This window comes from Prionailurus bengalensis, chromosome D4 (assembly GCF_016509475.1).
Source record: "Prionailurus bengalensis isolate Pbe53 chromosome D4, Fcat_Pben_1.1_paternal_pri, whole genome shotgun sequence".
NCBI lineage: Eukaryota > Metazoa > Chordata > Mammalia > Carnivora > Felidae > Prionailurus > Prionailurus bengalensis.
Genome location: NC_057359.1, coordinates 10,811,900 through 10,828,061, shown reverse-complemented (window position 1 = coordinate 10,828,061; position 16,162 = coordinate 10,811,900). Strand labels below are relative to the sequence as shown.

Below are 16,162 nucleotides of genomic sequence, written 5' to 3'. Positions count from 1 at the left end.
GACTCCTTTAATAAACTATTCCTAAACAGTACTTTTCTGTAGTTTTATGGCCCAATGCCATTAACTCATATAAAAAAAAAAAAAAGTATGACCAGACTTGTAAAACAAACACTAAATATTCTGCAAACTAGGAATAAAGGTGTTACCTAAAAAGATATTTGGGTAAGAGGGAAACAGACACCTACTGTTAAAAACAGATCAACTCAGTGTAGCTTTCAACAGAGAAGTTTATACATAATTCCACTAACAGATAAAAATTTCATGGATAATCATTAATTCCACACCAGAAAAAAGGCCCAGTAGGCTTAATTTAACTCTGTACCTAAAGACAGTATTAACAAATAAAATTATTTCAACTTTAGTAGTAGAAAAACAAAATGGTAACAATTAATTGAAAAGGACCAAGTATAGCTGGGATTAGAGTCCAAAAGCTCTTAAATATCTCTAAATGATTCTCTAAGAAAGCTGGATTAGAAGATAATCGGAAATAAGATCTCTCTCTGTACATTATGACCAATTAAATATATGCTTGTAAGTAGGATGTCTCTATTTCTCCTAAATTTCCATACTTTCAACAACTTTTGTTCCTGTAATAATTTTAAAACAATCAGCTGAAATTCAAATCCAATTATCAGGTTAAAAGTACCAAGTACTCTGATCATGATTTATCTACAAAAGAAACATGACAACGCAGTATTTTTCCTGTTTTAAACAACAGCAACAAGTTTTTGGTCTGGATAAAGATTATTATTAATACCTACATTACATAATTCTCTAATACATTTCAAATGTTTAAGAACTACATTCTGGTTATTAATAATATCATTTCTTACCAGGATCTGCTAACCCAGTGGTCTCTAATAGTATGTAATCAAATTTCCCCTTCTTCTGCATCAAATTCTCAATAGCTCTAAGGCCATTGTCCCTGGAGAATACCAAAATATAAAAAATAGTTGATTACCTGAATATTAAAGTGATCATTATAAACGTTTTAAAATATACTTAGCAACCTGAGACAAAGATAGCTTAGGAATATAAAAATTAAACTCATTTCCCAAACTTCTAAGACAATGTCCGTCAATATTTACCAATGGTGGGAAAAAATAGATGCACGTGTACTGATAAGTAAAATAAATCAAGTACATGATGGATATTTTAATTTTATTACAGCTAAAAGCAGAGGAAATTTTAATAAACCTGACCGAAGTCAAATTCCGCTATTTTTATAGTACTATGAAAGAAAAAATCAACATCCAAAAGAACAATAAAATTTATCAATTACAGTGGTTTAATATAACAATTAAAGGGACACAATCATGAAATACTTTTCAATTCTGTTCTGAATTAGAGTGCCAGACTTTAGTCTTCCTTTTTACTTAGAACATCAACAGTGCAAGAGAAGACTTAACGGATTTCATTTTGGTTATTCAAGAAAAGCTGTCATGATTTTAGCTTTGTTAATATATTTGACTCAAAGTCAAACATCAAACGATGTAGGAAAAATTTAATTCACTAGAATATACAAAATCAACACTAATTTACTCAAATATTTGAGTGACTAGGTTATCAGGTCCTTTTCTCAGATCTATGGTATATTAGTGGAAAAAAGAGACAGCGTCCTTAGAGACAATTATAACTGGTGGAACAGAACTTGAGGTTTTTTACCTTTTTGATGGTCATTTATTTTTGTTTTTATAAGTTAAATCCTTGGAAATAAGACCAATGACTCATTAAAAGTAAAAAAATAATTTTTTATACATGAAATGTTGAGTTTCATATACTAGAGATTATTAATTAAACCCTGACATCTGGAGCGCCTGGATGGCTCAGTCGATTAAGCGTCCGACTTTGGCTCAGGTCATGATCTCACCATTTGTGAGTCTGAGCCCCACGTCAGGCTCTGTGCTGACAGATCAGAGCCTGGAGGCTGATTTGGATTCTGTCTCCCTCTCTCTCTCTGCCCCTCCCCTGCTCACATTCTGTCTCTTTCAAGAAAATAAACATTTTTTTAAAAAGTTTAAACCCTGACATCAAAGACAATAAAAAGAAACTCAAAAGAAGGGCCAAAGCATTAGGGCTGACAGAAAAATAAATAGGACAGCAAGAAACACTCCAAGAAATTACATCCTAATAAATTATTTTCTATATGACAATACAATGGAGCAGATTACATAAATTTAGTGAAATTACACAAGAAAATCAAAGCTGGAAATCTAATCAATAAACATTTATAACAGACTAACAAGCACACAGTAAACACATTCCTCACTTTACTGAACAGCAGAGGCAACCGTTTCTAAGTTCCAGCCACTCTTCATACAGCTCTCCACCCTGGCTGACGGCTAAAGATTTCTCCACGGCACTTCCTAGAATAAGTAACAAGAAGCGCTCTGTAGATTATGTTCATTAGCCAACCAAAAACAAAGATGAGGATAGCAACAACAAAGATTTCAAATCATTTACACAAATACACTTTGTAACTTTCATTCTTTCATTCTATCCATGCAGCCTCAATGCTTTAAACTCTACTACTGTAGATTACTTTAGCTTTTATTTCTTTAAGAGGATTTAAGCCCCTACAAAGGCAGAACCAAAATTAATCTCTCATTACCTACTTCCTCTTCAGGCCTCTCACCTGCCCACTAGTGTACCCTAATGAAGTAGCTATTTCTTTTTTTTTTTTTTTTTAATTTTTTTTTCAACTTTTATTTATTTTTGGGACAGAGAGAGAGAGAGAGAGCATGAACGGGGGAGGGGCAGAGAGAGAGGGAGACACAGAATCGGAAACAGGCTCCAGGCTCCGAGCCATCAGCCCAGAGCCTGACGCGGGGCTCGAACTCACGGACCGCGAGATCGTGACCTGGCTGAAGTCGGACGCTTAACCGACTGCGCCACCCAGGCGCCCCTGAAGTAGCTATTTCAAAAGCACTCTTTCTTGTCCATGACCAACTAATATGTTTAATATGTTGGGTTTTATATGCCCTTAACTCTCTTAAAAGATTGACTTACCTATCTTCTTCCTTTTCATTCTTCCTCTAAATTGTTTTCGTTTCTATTACACAGATTCTAGATATCGCCAGTATGAGTAAAAACCCCAGTTCATTTTGAGGAAGTTTGCTTGGCCATGGTATCAATGTGCTTGCTCATTTAAAAATTAAATTTTTGGGGCGCCTGGGTGGCGCAGTCGGTTAAGCGTCCGACTTCAGCCAGGTCACGATCTCGCGGTCCGTGAGTTCGAGCCCTGCGTCAGGCTCTGGGCTGATGGCTCGGAGCCTGGAGCCTGTTTCCGATTCTGTGTCTCCCTCTCTCTCTGCCCCTCCGCCATTCATGCTCTGTCTCTCTCTGTCCCAAAAATAAATAAAAATGTTGAAAAAAAAATTTAAAAAAAATAAAAATTAAAATTAAATTTTTTAAGTTTCGTCATAATGCTTACTTAAGAAACAATAATATGTGAAATTCTGAGATGCTTGTTATAATAAAAGAATGATCTTAAATATCTTACTTTTCCTCCAGTAAATAAATATACCATAGCCAGGGAATAGTTCTAAATGTCCAGTAAAGACAATGGCCAAAAAAGAAAACTGAATAATTTTTCATTTCCCTGTTTTTTGTTTATATTCCAGTTAGGCAAGGATACCCAAGAACTTTGATACTATACTTGATCTTAGCCAAAAGGCCAAGAAGCGATGGGGATAAAGAGCTTTGAAAGGGACTGCTACAAAATTCGGGGTTTAGAGAATATTAATAAAATGCAAAGGAAGGTATTGCAAATGCTGTAAATGACAAAATTATAAAAATGATTCCAAAATAATGATGAAAAATAGTAACAAATACTAATAAATGTGAGCAGTGTCCAACAGATCAGTTAATAAGAAGCTAAAATACCAGACTAGGATTAAAAAAATCTTAGCATTTTTATTTTATCTAACAGACTTTTCACTTTGGTTACTGACATCAGAAATCAAGTGTAACAGGTCTCCCTGTTCATAAAACATAGCTCCTTGGGCGCCTGGGTGGCTCAGTTAGTTAAGCGTCTGACTTCAGCTCAGGTCATGAGCTCATGGTTCATGAGTTCGAGCCCTGCGTCGGGCTCTGTGCTGACAGCTCAGAGCCTGGAACCTGCTTCGGATTCTGTATCTCCCTCTCTCTCTGTCCCTTCCCAGATTGCATTCCGTCTCTCTCTCTCAAAAATAAATAAACATTAAAAAAAAAACCAAAAAACTAGCTCCTTTACTCATTTATTAACTGAGAAAATTGTGTTAAGAAGTAGTTCAAGGGGCACCTGGGTAACTCAGTCGGTTGAGTGTCCGACTTTGGCTCAGGTCATGATCTCGCAGTTGACGAGTTTGAGCCCCACATCCGGCTCTGTGCTGACAGCTCAGAGCCTGAAGCCTGCTTCCGATTCTGTGTCTCCCCGTCTCTCTGCCACTCCCCTACTCATGCTCTGTTTCTCTGTCTCAAAAATAAATCAACATTAAAAAAGTTAAAAAAGAAAAAAAAGAAGTTCAACATAATATATTTTTGGCAAAAACTGAGCTTTAATTAAAATTCACACTTAGATTTTTCTTATAAAAAGAAAAACTTATAAAAGTAATCAAAGAATTGTGTCTAACACTGCTGTAGATTTTTTTTATAGTACAGTTCGATATTAAAAACAAACCAAAAAATGGAATTTTAAATGCATGTATTTCCACAAATAATTGTAGGTGCTTGAGGATGGAAACCATATATTTAACTCATTTTTGTTAAACCTCCGACTTTGGCTCAGGTCACAATCTCACCGTTCGTGGGTTCAAGCCCCATGTCAGCCTCTGTACCGACAGTTCACAGCCTGGAGCCTGCTTTGAATTCTGTCTCTCCCTCTCTCTATCCATCCCCGACTTGTGCTCTCTCTCCATCAAAGATAAATAATGTAAAAAAAAATTTTTAAATCTTCAGGGTTTTTTTTCCAAGATTTTTTTTCAATGTTTATTTTTGAGAGAGAGCCAGAGCACAAGCTGGGGAGGGGCAGACAGAGAAGGAGACAGAGGATCCGAAGCAGTCTCCAGGCTCCAAGCTGTCAGCACAGAGCCCGACGCAGGGCTCGAACCCAAGGACCACAAAATCATGATCTGAGCCAAAGTCGGACACTTAACCAACTGAGCCACCCAGGTGCCCCCCAAAATCTTCAGTTTTAAATGCTTTGTAAATATTAATAAACATCTAACAAGGTAAACTTAAAAATACAAAAGCATTTTAAAATGTTTTTCAGGGGCGCCTGGGTGGCTCAGTTGGTTGAGCAACCGATTTCGGCTCAGGTCATGATCTCACGGTTTGTGAGTTCGAGCCCTGAGTCGGGCTCTGTGCTGACAGCTCAGAGCCTGGAGCCTGCTTCTGATTCTGGGTCTCCCTCTCTCTCTGCCCCTCCCCCACTCATGCTCTGTCTCTGTCTCAGAAATAAATAAACATTAAAAAAAATTTTTTTAAATAAAATAAAATAAAATAAAATGTTTTTCAAGTTACAAGTGAACAATATAGTCTGTACAAAAGCACCTTGAAAATGCCTGAAAGAACTTTCCTTCATATGTTTAGATTTTTACTTCTGGAGTTCTTTCATGTAAAAACCTAATTTAATTCTGTTGCTATGAATTCCAAAACTATGTAAAATAAAATTTTATAAAAACTATCTGATTTAAGTTCCTCAAATCTGTACAAAATAAAGCTTCACAGAAATTAATCTGTTTTTCCCAAAACTATGTACATTAGTGTGTTTACATTATAATACTTTGTATTTTTGTTTTTAAATACGGAATATCAATACACCAGGGGTATAAACCATCCTATAAGTTCTTACATTATAGTATTCATTGAATTTTACTTACCTTCCCCAAATTCATTTAAAATAACAGCTACTCTTTTACTATGTTGCTCTGTCAAAATATAGTTCAGAAGTGTTGTCTTCCCAGCACCTATAAAATATATTTGGTTTAAATAACAACATTGAAAGGTTAATTTAAAAGGCATACACACACAAAAACAGAGTCCCAATGTTTTAAAATTTTTCCATGCTATTTTAAAAATATTATTTAACTATGGCATAGAAGATTCTAGAGGGAAAGATTAAGTACCTTGGCAAAGTATTAAAAAAGCTTTATGTTCACATAAAATCTTGTATTTACAAATACTCCTACAATTTGGATCAGCTTTCTTTGACCTCATGTGACAAACATACGTCTTTTACATAAATTAATACAATTAATATAAAGACAACTAAATTTTCTATTAAATAAGGAATTATTGAAATAATGGCTTCCAAGGAATGAAGTACTCATGTAGTTCATAAAATATTTAAGCACTTTTACATGATAACAATTTTTCTTAGCAAAGAATATATGGTTTACTTCCCTAAAATTTACATGTAAAGCCCTGTATTTTATTTCAACATCCATCATTAACGAAACAGACACAAATTCAAACAGACTATAGAGCTACTTTTGGTATGCTTAGTCTATAAAAAATATATATATACACACATATGTATATATGTACACATATAGAGATGTATGTATATATGTATATGTGTATATATAGACATATGTATACATGTATACACATATGTATATACACACATATACGTATATGTGTGTATATATATATAGACATGTCTATATATATAGACATATATATATACATATACATATATGTGTGTGTATATATATATATATATGTATATATATCAAGTGTATACATACACTTGACCCTTGAACTATGTGGGTCGTGGGTCCACCTATATGCGAATTTTTTTCTGTAAATACAGCACAGTACGGTAAATGTATTTTCTCTCCCTGATGATTTCTTCAGAACATTTTTTTTTCTAGCTTACTTTATTGTAATATAGTATGTCATACATATAACATACAAAATATGCGTTAATCAACAGTTTATATTATCAGGAAGGCCGGTCAACAGTAGGCTATTAGTAGCTAAGTTTTGGAGGAGTCAAAAGTTATATGCGGGTTTTAAACTGTGCAAAATGGTGGCACCCCTAACCCTCACACTGTTCAAGGGTCAATTGTCTCTGTCTACGTGTCTATAAAACACAAACAAAATGGGAGAATGGTTGTAGGACATGCTAACGATGTACAGAATGTTCAGTATTTAGAAAGATAAATTCACAAAGCTACACTAAGTTTATCCAGTAGGTGGCATGTGAAACCTAGTATGTTCAGCTCAAGTGGAAGAAAAATGTTTATCTCGTGAACCGTATATACCAAAGTTCAAAGAGGAAAAAAAGTATACTGCACAGTAGTGTTATTCGATTGTATGAATCTATCATTTGTTTACTCTTCTGTTGGTAGACATTTGGGTTATTTCCAGTGTTCTGTTCTTCCAAACAGGGCTGCTAAGAACTTTTACAAATCAGCTTGTACACATCTTCTGAAGCACATTTACAAGATTCTAGTGTGTAACTAGGTGGGATTTAATGATCATTAGGGTATCAACATCTTGAACATTGTTACGTCACATTCCTTTAAAGGCTGTTGAAGGGATGAAGGGCTTGTGGTTAGGGCTCTTTAAAAAGCTCAACATCACAAAAGTGTGCAGCACAAACTGAAAGGGGCATAGCTTAAGGGCAATGAGGAAATTCTTAGAACCAGTCCGAGTATGAGACAGAGACCCTGAACATGAGTGCAGCATAGGTAGTGGCAGTGAAAATGGAAAGGAAGAGGTGGATGGAAGAAATTTCTAATAGATTTACCAGCAGTTAATAATTAACCATATTATGAAACAGAAGACTTTAAGGCACAGTTCATTCATTCAAGTCTACTATGGGGGCATCTGGGTGGCTCAGTCGGTTAAGCATCCGACTTCAGTTCAGGTCATGATCTCACAGCTTCTGAGTATGAGCCCCGCACTGGGCTCTGTGCTGACAGCTCAGAGCCTGGAGCCTGTTTGGATTCTGTGTACCCCTCTCTCTGCCCCTCCCCCACTCATGCTCGCTCCCTCTCTCTCTCTCTCTCTCTCTCAAATATAAATAAACATTAAAAAAAATGTTAAGTCTACTATGGGCCAGATGTTATGCCGGGCCTTGGTGAAATGGGCACGAAACAAAGATATACTGTCTCTACTTTCACAATGCTTACAAACACTAAGAGAGTGGGAGATGTAAGGGAATTCTGATCAATAAACAGGTAATTATGTCACAGGATTATACAGTGGATAGGAGATGTACAAGATGTTATGATGCACCTAAGAGGGATGTCTAGGCAGGGGACTAACAAAAAAGAAAAGTATTCCGGGGGCTAAAGTACGTGGCACCTTTTATAAGTGAAAGTATTCAGTGTGACTGGACCACAGTTCTGAAGGCGAGAAAGGCCATCAAGAGCTAGATCATATAGGACCTTTTGATTCATGTTAAGGAATTTGAACTGTAAACCAAAAGGAAACCACTGATGGGTGTTAACTCAATCAGTTTACACCTATAAAGATCATTCAGGCTCAAGTACAAAGACTATATTAAAAGGGGGCATGACTCAAGACTAGTTAGAAAACTTTTAGAGTATTCCAGGTCATTGGAATCACAGAGGCAGGAGATTTGGAGGGCAAAACATAGGAAGTTGTGGACCTGCTGAGTTTGAGATGTCTGTGGGATATCAAAATAGAAACTGAGTGTGAAGTTAAAAGGATGGACAGAGGTGGGCAAATTTTGTAAGAGGGACAGCCAGAGAAGTAGGTGGAAGTATCCAGAAGAAAAATGTGATGGAAGCCGATAGGACGATGTTTCAAAAAAGAGAAAATGGTCAAGAATAAGCAGTGAAACTACATCGACTATATTCAGCAACAAGGTTGTTGGCAAAGCCCTCATTCCTAAGCCTCAGACCGCTACCTCCAATGCTCTAGTGACCTACAGATGAGCAAAATGGGAGAGGCCAGAGGGGCAAGTCTGAACTATACCACCTCAGACGAGGAATTTGCCTAATTTCTTCATAGAGGAGCCTCTGAATAACAGTGGGAAAACACCAAAAGTAAATCCCTTTATAAAATCAATCCTGAGTAAAAAGGAGAATAAACTTAGTCTACAAAGCTTAAAAAATATATAAATAAATAAACCCACCGGTGGTTTAATTCTTATTTTAATGTAAAAGGCCCTCAGGTCTAGAAATGGTATTATCTACCCCCAAATCGTTTGGCTTTATTTACAGTTCTTAACTTTCCCCACACAATTAATATGCTCATGTATTTACTCTAGCCCTTCCATTAAAATGTAAGGTTTTAAAATAATACTCGTCAGATTTTTCTAATAAAGGATCACAAGTGTAAACGCACCAACTGTCCTTCAGGAAATTGTACGTTTACACGCCTATGAATCCAAGGGTCCCTGAGCACTGCTGAATGTCTACAGCTTGAGAAATAGTCTTGGAGGGTGGAGATTTTATTCTTACCACCTCCCCAAGAGTGCTTTGCAACCAGATCTCAAAAAAAAAAAAAAAAAAAAAAAAAATCTGAGATAGTCCTCGCCACGAAGAGCTGGAAGAGACTGGCTCGAGGTGGAAGGGGAATCTACTAAGGAATACTCTTGTGGGTCGGGCATTTTACAGACAGGGCACCGTTTAATGGTAATAGACGTAAGGTAGGCGTTTCCTGCCCGGTTTTGCAGATGAGTAAACAAACTCAAACAGGTGACTGGTAACACGCCCACCTTCAAGTGCGGTTGAAGAGCTTCAGAAAGGTAAGATAACTCTGTAGCTGTCACAAGGATAATTAAGGGGCGGGTCCAGGCCTTTAAGTGCAAGGCCAGAACTAGCTTCAAACTGTGAGGTTAACTTTGAAGCTCACTTGATAAATGTGGATCTAATGCAAGGGGTCTGGGCATCTCTGAGCCCCGAGATGAGAAGCAACCCATACAGGGGGCAAGTGACCCAGGCCCTACGTCAGAGACATTTGCTGTCTGCCAGAAGGCCCAGATGCCTCAGGTGAAGAGGCAACGGCAAGCCCCCCAAATCCCAGGATAAGTTCACGGTATTTTCTGACCGGGATGGTTAGTTACCTAAATACCCGGTGATAATTGTGACTGGGATCTTAGCGCCGGGGCCAGACTTTTCCTCCTCCTCTCTTAGCTTCGTCCCAATGGGGACCAATTCAGGACAGTCCTCCTCCGCCTGCTCCTCTTCTTCATCCTCAGCTCCAAGAGCCGGAAACATCCCGGCCAAATGCACAGCACGCCTCCCCCTCGGCCCCAGAGCGGGGACCAAAACACCGAAAAGCAGCGGCGCACGCCGATCACGCCACGCCGGGCGCGTCATTGACGTCATTACGCCGCGACGCGCGGCTCCTCCCCGTCCCGCCCCGATTACCAGGACCCCGGCGGAGGACCGCCTAGCCTGGTAGCCACGCCCCCGGAGGAGCTGGGCACACCCCCCGGCTGCGCTCTGAACCTGAGCGACGCTGGGCGGAGTTGCTAGGGCTCCAGCCTCTGATGCTGTCCCTGTGCGCTCTGACCAGGGCCTGGGTGGTGGGAACGAGGAGTGAGTAGCCTGACCTAAACAGCCCCCGTAGAGAAGAGACTTTGTCAACTTGACATTTTTTTGGTGTCATTAAAAAACTTTAATTCATAGGGGAAAGAACGAGAAGCTATACTCCTGCTATCTTAATGGTAATTTTTCTACCTGAAGGAATAACCAGTGAAACGTTTTCTTTTTTATAATTACATATTTTACACGTGCATCCCAAGTTTTACAATGTACATGCACTGCTTTTATTTATTTTTCTTTCTCATTTTTTATTTGGACTCGGGTAACCTGTGTTCATTTATCATATTCTTTGATTCACGACATTCTCATCATTAATCCATGGCTAGCCCTCTTTTATAGTTATATGTTTATAATGAACTCCTTTGATTTTATCCCTAGCCGGGGAACATTACCAATAAGTTACAGCTACCTATATGGGGCCAGTATTCTATTCCAACACTCTGCCCTCTTCCCTAAGGTAGTAACCATGGGCGTGAGTTGATTTGGGGTGACTGATCATTCCCTCCTTTCTTTTCAGTTTTATCACATATATAGGTACATAGACAATATGTTGTTTAATTTTTGTTTGTCTTGGAACTTCATAAAAATTGTATCGTTCGGTATGTAATCTCCCCGGGGTGATCTATATGTGACTATATGGCAATTCATTCATTCATCTCTTCTCAATTATTTCCAGGTTTTGCTCTACGAACTGCATTCAGTGACCCTTCAGCACTGCATTATTGCCTGAACAGAAGCTGTTACAGCCCTGACCGTCCCTTCCACATTTCTCACATATGTTCTTACAGACTCCCCGTATAGGACTCTGACAGAACGTTATACTAACATTGCTTATCTCACCAAGAGTAACCTGTCCCCAACAAGGCCAGCTCAGTCAAGGTGACTGGCAAATACTGCTGTAACAGTATATAGCCTTGGTCAGAGCAAAGAGAGTTCTACGCAGTACAATGGTCAAAGGTTAAAGACATCCCAACTGTTTATCACTGGATGAATGAATAAAAAAAAACGTGGTGTATCCATAGAGTGAAAAATTATCTCACAATGAACAGGAAGGAAGTACCTGCTATGAGATGGAAAAAGCATTGTGCTGAGTGAAAGAAGGCATTCAAAAAACACGTATTTTATGATTCCATTTATGTGAGATGTGCAGAGTAAGCCAGTCTATCGAAACAGAAAGTAGAAAAGTTGTTACCAGGGTCTAGGGGGGCTGAGGGAAGTGACTGCCAATCTGGACATTTTGGGGGTGATGAAAATGTTCTCAAATTAATTGCAGTGATGGTAGGTAGCACAAGTCTGAAAATACAAAAAAATATTGAATTATATACTTTAAATAGGCGTATTGTATGGTTTTTGAATTTTATTTCAATAAAGATGCCATTATTATTATTATTATTATTATTTCAATTTACTTGGTTTTCGAGAGAGCACGTGCTCGTGAATGGGGGAGGTGCAGAGAGAGGCTCCCAAGCAGGTTCCGTGCAGTCAGTGCAGAACCCAACATGGGGCTCAATCTCACTACTTTATTAACTTTTCAAAACTTAACAAGCACCTATCTGAAGAGGTGAGAGTTTTGATATATTCAGATATATGGCTTGCGATCTCAGCTCTCCCTACATGTGAGACTGTCTTTACTTCAGGACTTACCGCTTTTATACATTCTATTATGAGTGAGGCTTTGTTTTTGTTATTTGATCCCAAATGCCTTTTAAAATAAGCAAAAAAAGGGGCACCTGGGTGGCTCAGCCGGTTGAGCGTCCGACTTCAGCTCAGGTCCTGATCTCACAGTCCGTGAGTTCGAGCCCCACGTCGGGCTCTGTGCTGACCGCTCAGAGCCTGGAGCCTGCTTCAGATTTTGTGTCTCCCTCTCTCTCTCTGACCCTCCCGCATTCATGCTCTGTCTCTCTCTGTCTCAAGAATAAATAAACATTAAAAAAATTTTTTTTTAATAATAAAATAAGCAAAAAAAGAAGAAATCCTAAGTATAATATTGTAGAATCTAGTACATCTTCTAATGTAACTTTAAAATTTCCTCGATTTTACAATTTTTCTTAGTTTTCAGTAGCTTTGTCGTAAAACAGCGATGACAATAATAGCAATGTGTGGATCCCTAACCATCTGATAGGCATTGTGTATGCACATTAAATGCATTATCTCATTTAACTTGGCAGGATAAATAGTATTCATATGCTCATTGATAGACAAGGAAACTAAGCTGTAGAAAAGTTAAATATCTTGCTCCAAGTCACACAATTAGTAAATGGCAGCCCTGGGGCTCAATCCAGATTTGCCTGACACTCAATTACATGCTCTCCTAAACCAGGATCTTCAAACTTCTTCTGTAAAGGGCCAGGTAGTAAATATTTTAAGTTTTACAGGCCAACAGCCAGATTCAAGGATATTATGTAGGTACTTAATAAGAGAGAACGAACTTCTGCAAATCTTGAAATTTGAACTTGACCTGATTTTCATATGTCACGAAATACTATTTCGTATGAAATACTGTTCTTTCATTCTGAGCTTGCAGACAGTACAGAGAGAGGCAGTGAGCCATAGTTCACCAACTACAGATCGAAGCCAATAGGTACTGCCTTGTTAAACTGTATTCAGTGAAATTTTGCCAAAATAGGTCATCCTTGTTATTTCTTTATTTCTTTACTACTATTATTTTATAGCACGCTTGCTATTTTAAGCTGGGTTTAGAAATCATTCACCATTGCAAGAAATCCTCGCCCTCCAAGAGCTAGATGTCGCTGTTACCACCATATTAATATTCAGAGGAACGTCAGAAGCGGAGAAGCTTCAACTGTCTCTCCAAGGAAACTGATACCTGGTCTCAGAGGGATCCGATTTAGGCAGCACCTGAGTCTGCTTAACGGTAGGAGCCCTCTTGCATTGGAGCCGGGCAGCTTCATGGAAATAACCCTGCCTTAAGTCCTTTCGCACAGCAACCTGCTCCCCACTTTGCCTCATTTTAACTCCTTTGAGCAATTAGGAGAGTTGCTATATCAGAGGAAATCAGAGGAAAGCTAAAAATAATGCCAGCTTGGTTTTGCTTTTCTTTTTTCTTTTTTTTTTTTTTTCTTCTCTCATTTTGCAACTTCCTGCAAAGCGAAGAACACAGTAATGGCCAGCAATAGCTATTGGTTTAGAGGAAAGGAAACTTCGGGTTTCAAAATGAACCCAGTTCCTCTTACTTAGCTGTGGTTGGTAAACAAACAACGAACACATAAAATATTTCTTAACCACTTAATATTTATCAATTTATCTGCTGTTTTTCACTAGGTGCACACGGACATAGTGGGAACATTTCTGAAAGGCCAGAAGTCAGGGGCTTTTATTCTTGTGACCCCTTTAGTTAGGATAGAATATCAATATTCAAATATCATATAGCCCTCTGTTTAGACATAAAACTCTTGTCAGGACACGAAATCATATTCTTTCCCCAGAAGGCTGAGAGCGGCTGGCAAGTGAAATAGGTACATTTTGGTGTTTTTAGAGAGTATGACTTTCATTTCAAAGGTTGTCAGTAATATTACTTGAATTCATTGTCTTCGGCTATTAAACCATACTGTTAATAAGGCATAATTACAGCCTAGTCACTTATAAATCAGTTTCACACTCACACACAAGAAAACATTATTCAAAGCCCGCTAGCTGGTCAACTTGGGCAGTGCACTGTTCTGTCCAAAATATACTACCAGGCAAGGAGTGGATGTCGAGCAAAACTAAAAACAAAAAAAAAAAGAAAAGAAAAAAGAAAGAAGAAAGAAAAAAAAAGCCGTGCAATGATTGTGCTGTAATAGTTTAGGAGACCTAAACTAATATCCTAGGTCTTCCCAGCATCAAGGTAGTGTCTTTTTGAGTCCTGTGGCTCCGCCTCTCAGGCACCCTGAAGTCACTTACAGAGAAAGATTCGTGAATTCTTTTTAGATTGATTTACGTTCCTCCTATTATGGTAACGTTGTTGTTCTGGCCTTGAGTACCCGTGTAGACGGCTCCAAATACATGCAGCACAGATTTTCAAGCCTCCCAGCCACCTCCATACCTCCCAGCCTCCCAGCCATCTCAGCCACATGGTCTTTTTTTTTTTTTAATTAAAAAAAATTTTTTTTTAATTTTTTTTTTCAACGTTTATTTATTTTTGGGACAGAGAGAGACAGAGCATGAACAGGGGAGGGGCAGAGAGAGAGGGAGACACAGAATCCAAAACAGGCTCCAGGCTCTGAGCCATCAGCCCAGAGCCCGACGCAGGGCTCGAACTCCTGGACCGCGAGATCGCGACCTGGCTGAAGTCGGACGCTTAACCGACTGCGCCACCCAGGCGCCCCTAAAAATTTTTTTTTAATTACATTTATTTATTTTTGAGAGACAGAGTGAGACAGAGCGTGAGTGGGAGAGGGGCAGAGAGAGGAGACACAGACTCTGAAGCAGGCTCCGGGCTCTGAGCTGTCAGCACAGAGCCTGACGCTGGGCTTGAACTCACAAACCGTGAGAACACTACCTAAGCCAAAGTCGGACACTTAATCGAATGAGCCACCCAGACGTCCCTTTAACTTTTTTAATGTTTATTTATTCTTGAGAGAGAGAGACAGAGACAGAGACAGAGCACAAGCGGGGGGAGGAAGCAGGCTCCAGGCTCTGAGCTGTCAGCACGGAGCCCGATGCAGGGCTCAAACTCACAAACCATGAGATCATGACCTGAGCCAAAGTCAGACATTTAACAAACTGAGTCACCCAGGCGCCCCCACATGTTCTTTTTTTAGGGAACTTCCTTCATACCAACATCCTTTAGCACACTTACTCCTTTAGTGATCCTTGCAAACTTATATGCATAATAATTTGAAATTCCCTGAATTAGGTGTTTGCATCACCCAACATTCTCCCCCTTATTTAATAATAGCAGAATCCTGATTTTAATTTAATTTAATTTAGTTTCATTTTAATTTTTTTAATGTTTATTTATTTTTGAGAGGAAGAGAGAGACAGAGTGTAAGCCAGGGAGGGGCAGAGAGAGAGGGAGACACAGAACCCACTAACCGTGAGATCATGACCTGAGCCAAAGTCGGACACTCAACCAACTGAGCCACCCAGGTGCCCCAGAATCCTGATTTTTTAAAATCTCATTTATTTATTTTGAGACAGAGGGAGGGAGCACAAACAGGGGAATGACAGAGAGGGAGGGCAAGAGAGAGAATCCCAAGCAGGCTACACATTGTCAGTGCAGAGCCCGACAGAGAGCTCGAATTCATGGACCATGAGCCCATGACCTGAGCCAAAACCAAGAGTCAGACGCCTCACCGACTTAGCCACCCAGGTGCCCCCAGAATCCTGATTTTTAAGCGAGGTACATGGCCTCCAGGATAAAGACTACAGTTTCCAGTCTGCCTTATAGCTGGGTATGGCCGCGTAACAGAGTTCTGGCTAATAGACTGCAGAAGGGCCATGGGGGCAGTTTTGCAGAATGTAGTGGCCTTCATCCCTTCCTTCATCTGCCCGCCTGGGATGCCACAGTGATGCCTGAAGCGCTCCTTGGTTCCCATGCCCTACAGGTGGGGGAGCGGGGACTCAGAAGCAACCTGCAGACTGAGCGCTTGGCTGAGCAGGGCTGCAGAAGAGGTAAATGATTTTGCATGTTGTTTAGATTTCTGTGT

The 16,162-nt window shown here is 39.2% G+C and overlaps 1 protein-coding gene and 1 pseudogene across 1 annotated transcript in view; both read right to left on the bottom strand.

The window, feature by feature from the left end:
* Window positions 1–10,289, bottom strand: part of LOC122475307 (COBW domain-containing protein 2) — a 51,920-nt gene extending 41,631 nt beyond the window's left edge. Inside the window, exons 1-4 of the mRNA XM_043567142.1 lie at window positions 10,028–10,289; window positions 5,862–5,948; window positions 2,270–2,366; window positions 834–925 (exon numbers count right to left, since the gene is read on the bottom strand). Coding sequence (XP_043423077.1) covers window positions 834–925; window positions 2,270–2,366; window positions 5,862–5,948; window positions 10,028–10,283 — 532 coding nt within the window. The 5' untranslated portion in view covers window positions 10,284–10,289. The remainder of the gene's footprint in view (window positions 1–833; window positions 926–2,269; window positions 2,367–5,861; window positions 5,949–10,027) is intronic.
* On the bottom strand, window positions 3,538–3,688 carry LOC122475535 (annotated as a pseudogene).
* Window positions 10,290–16,162: the final 5,873 nt, after the last annotated feature.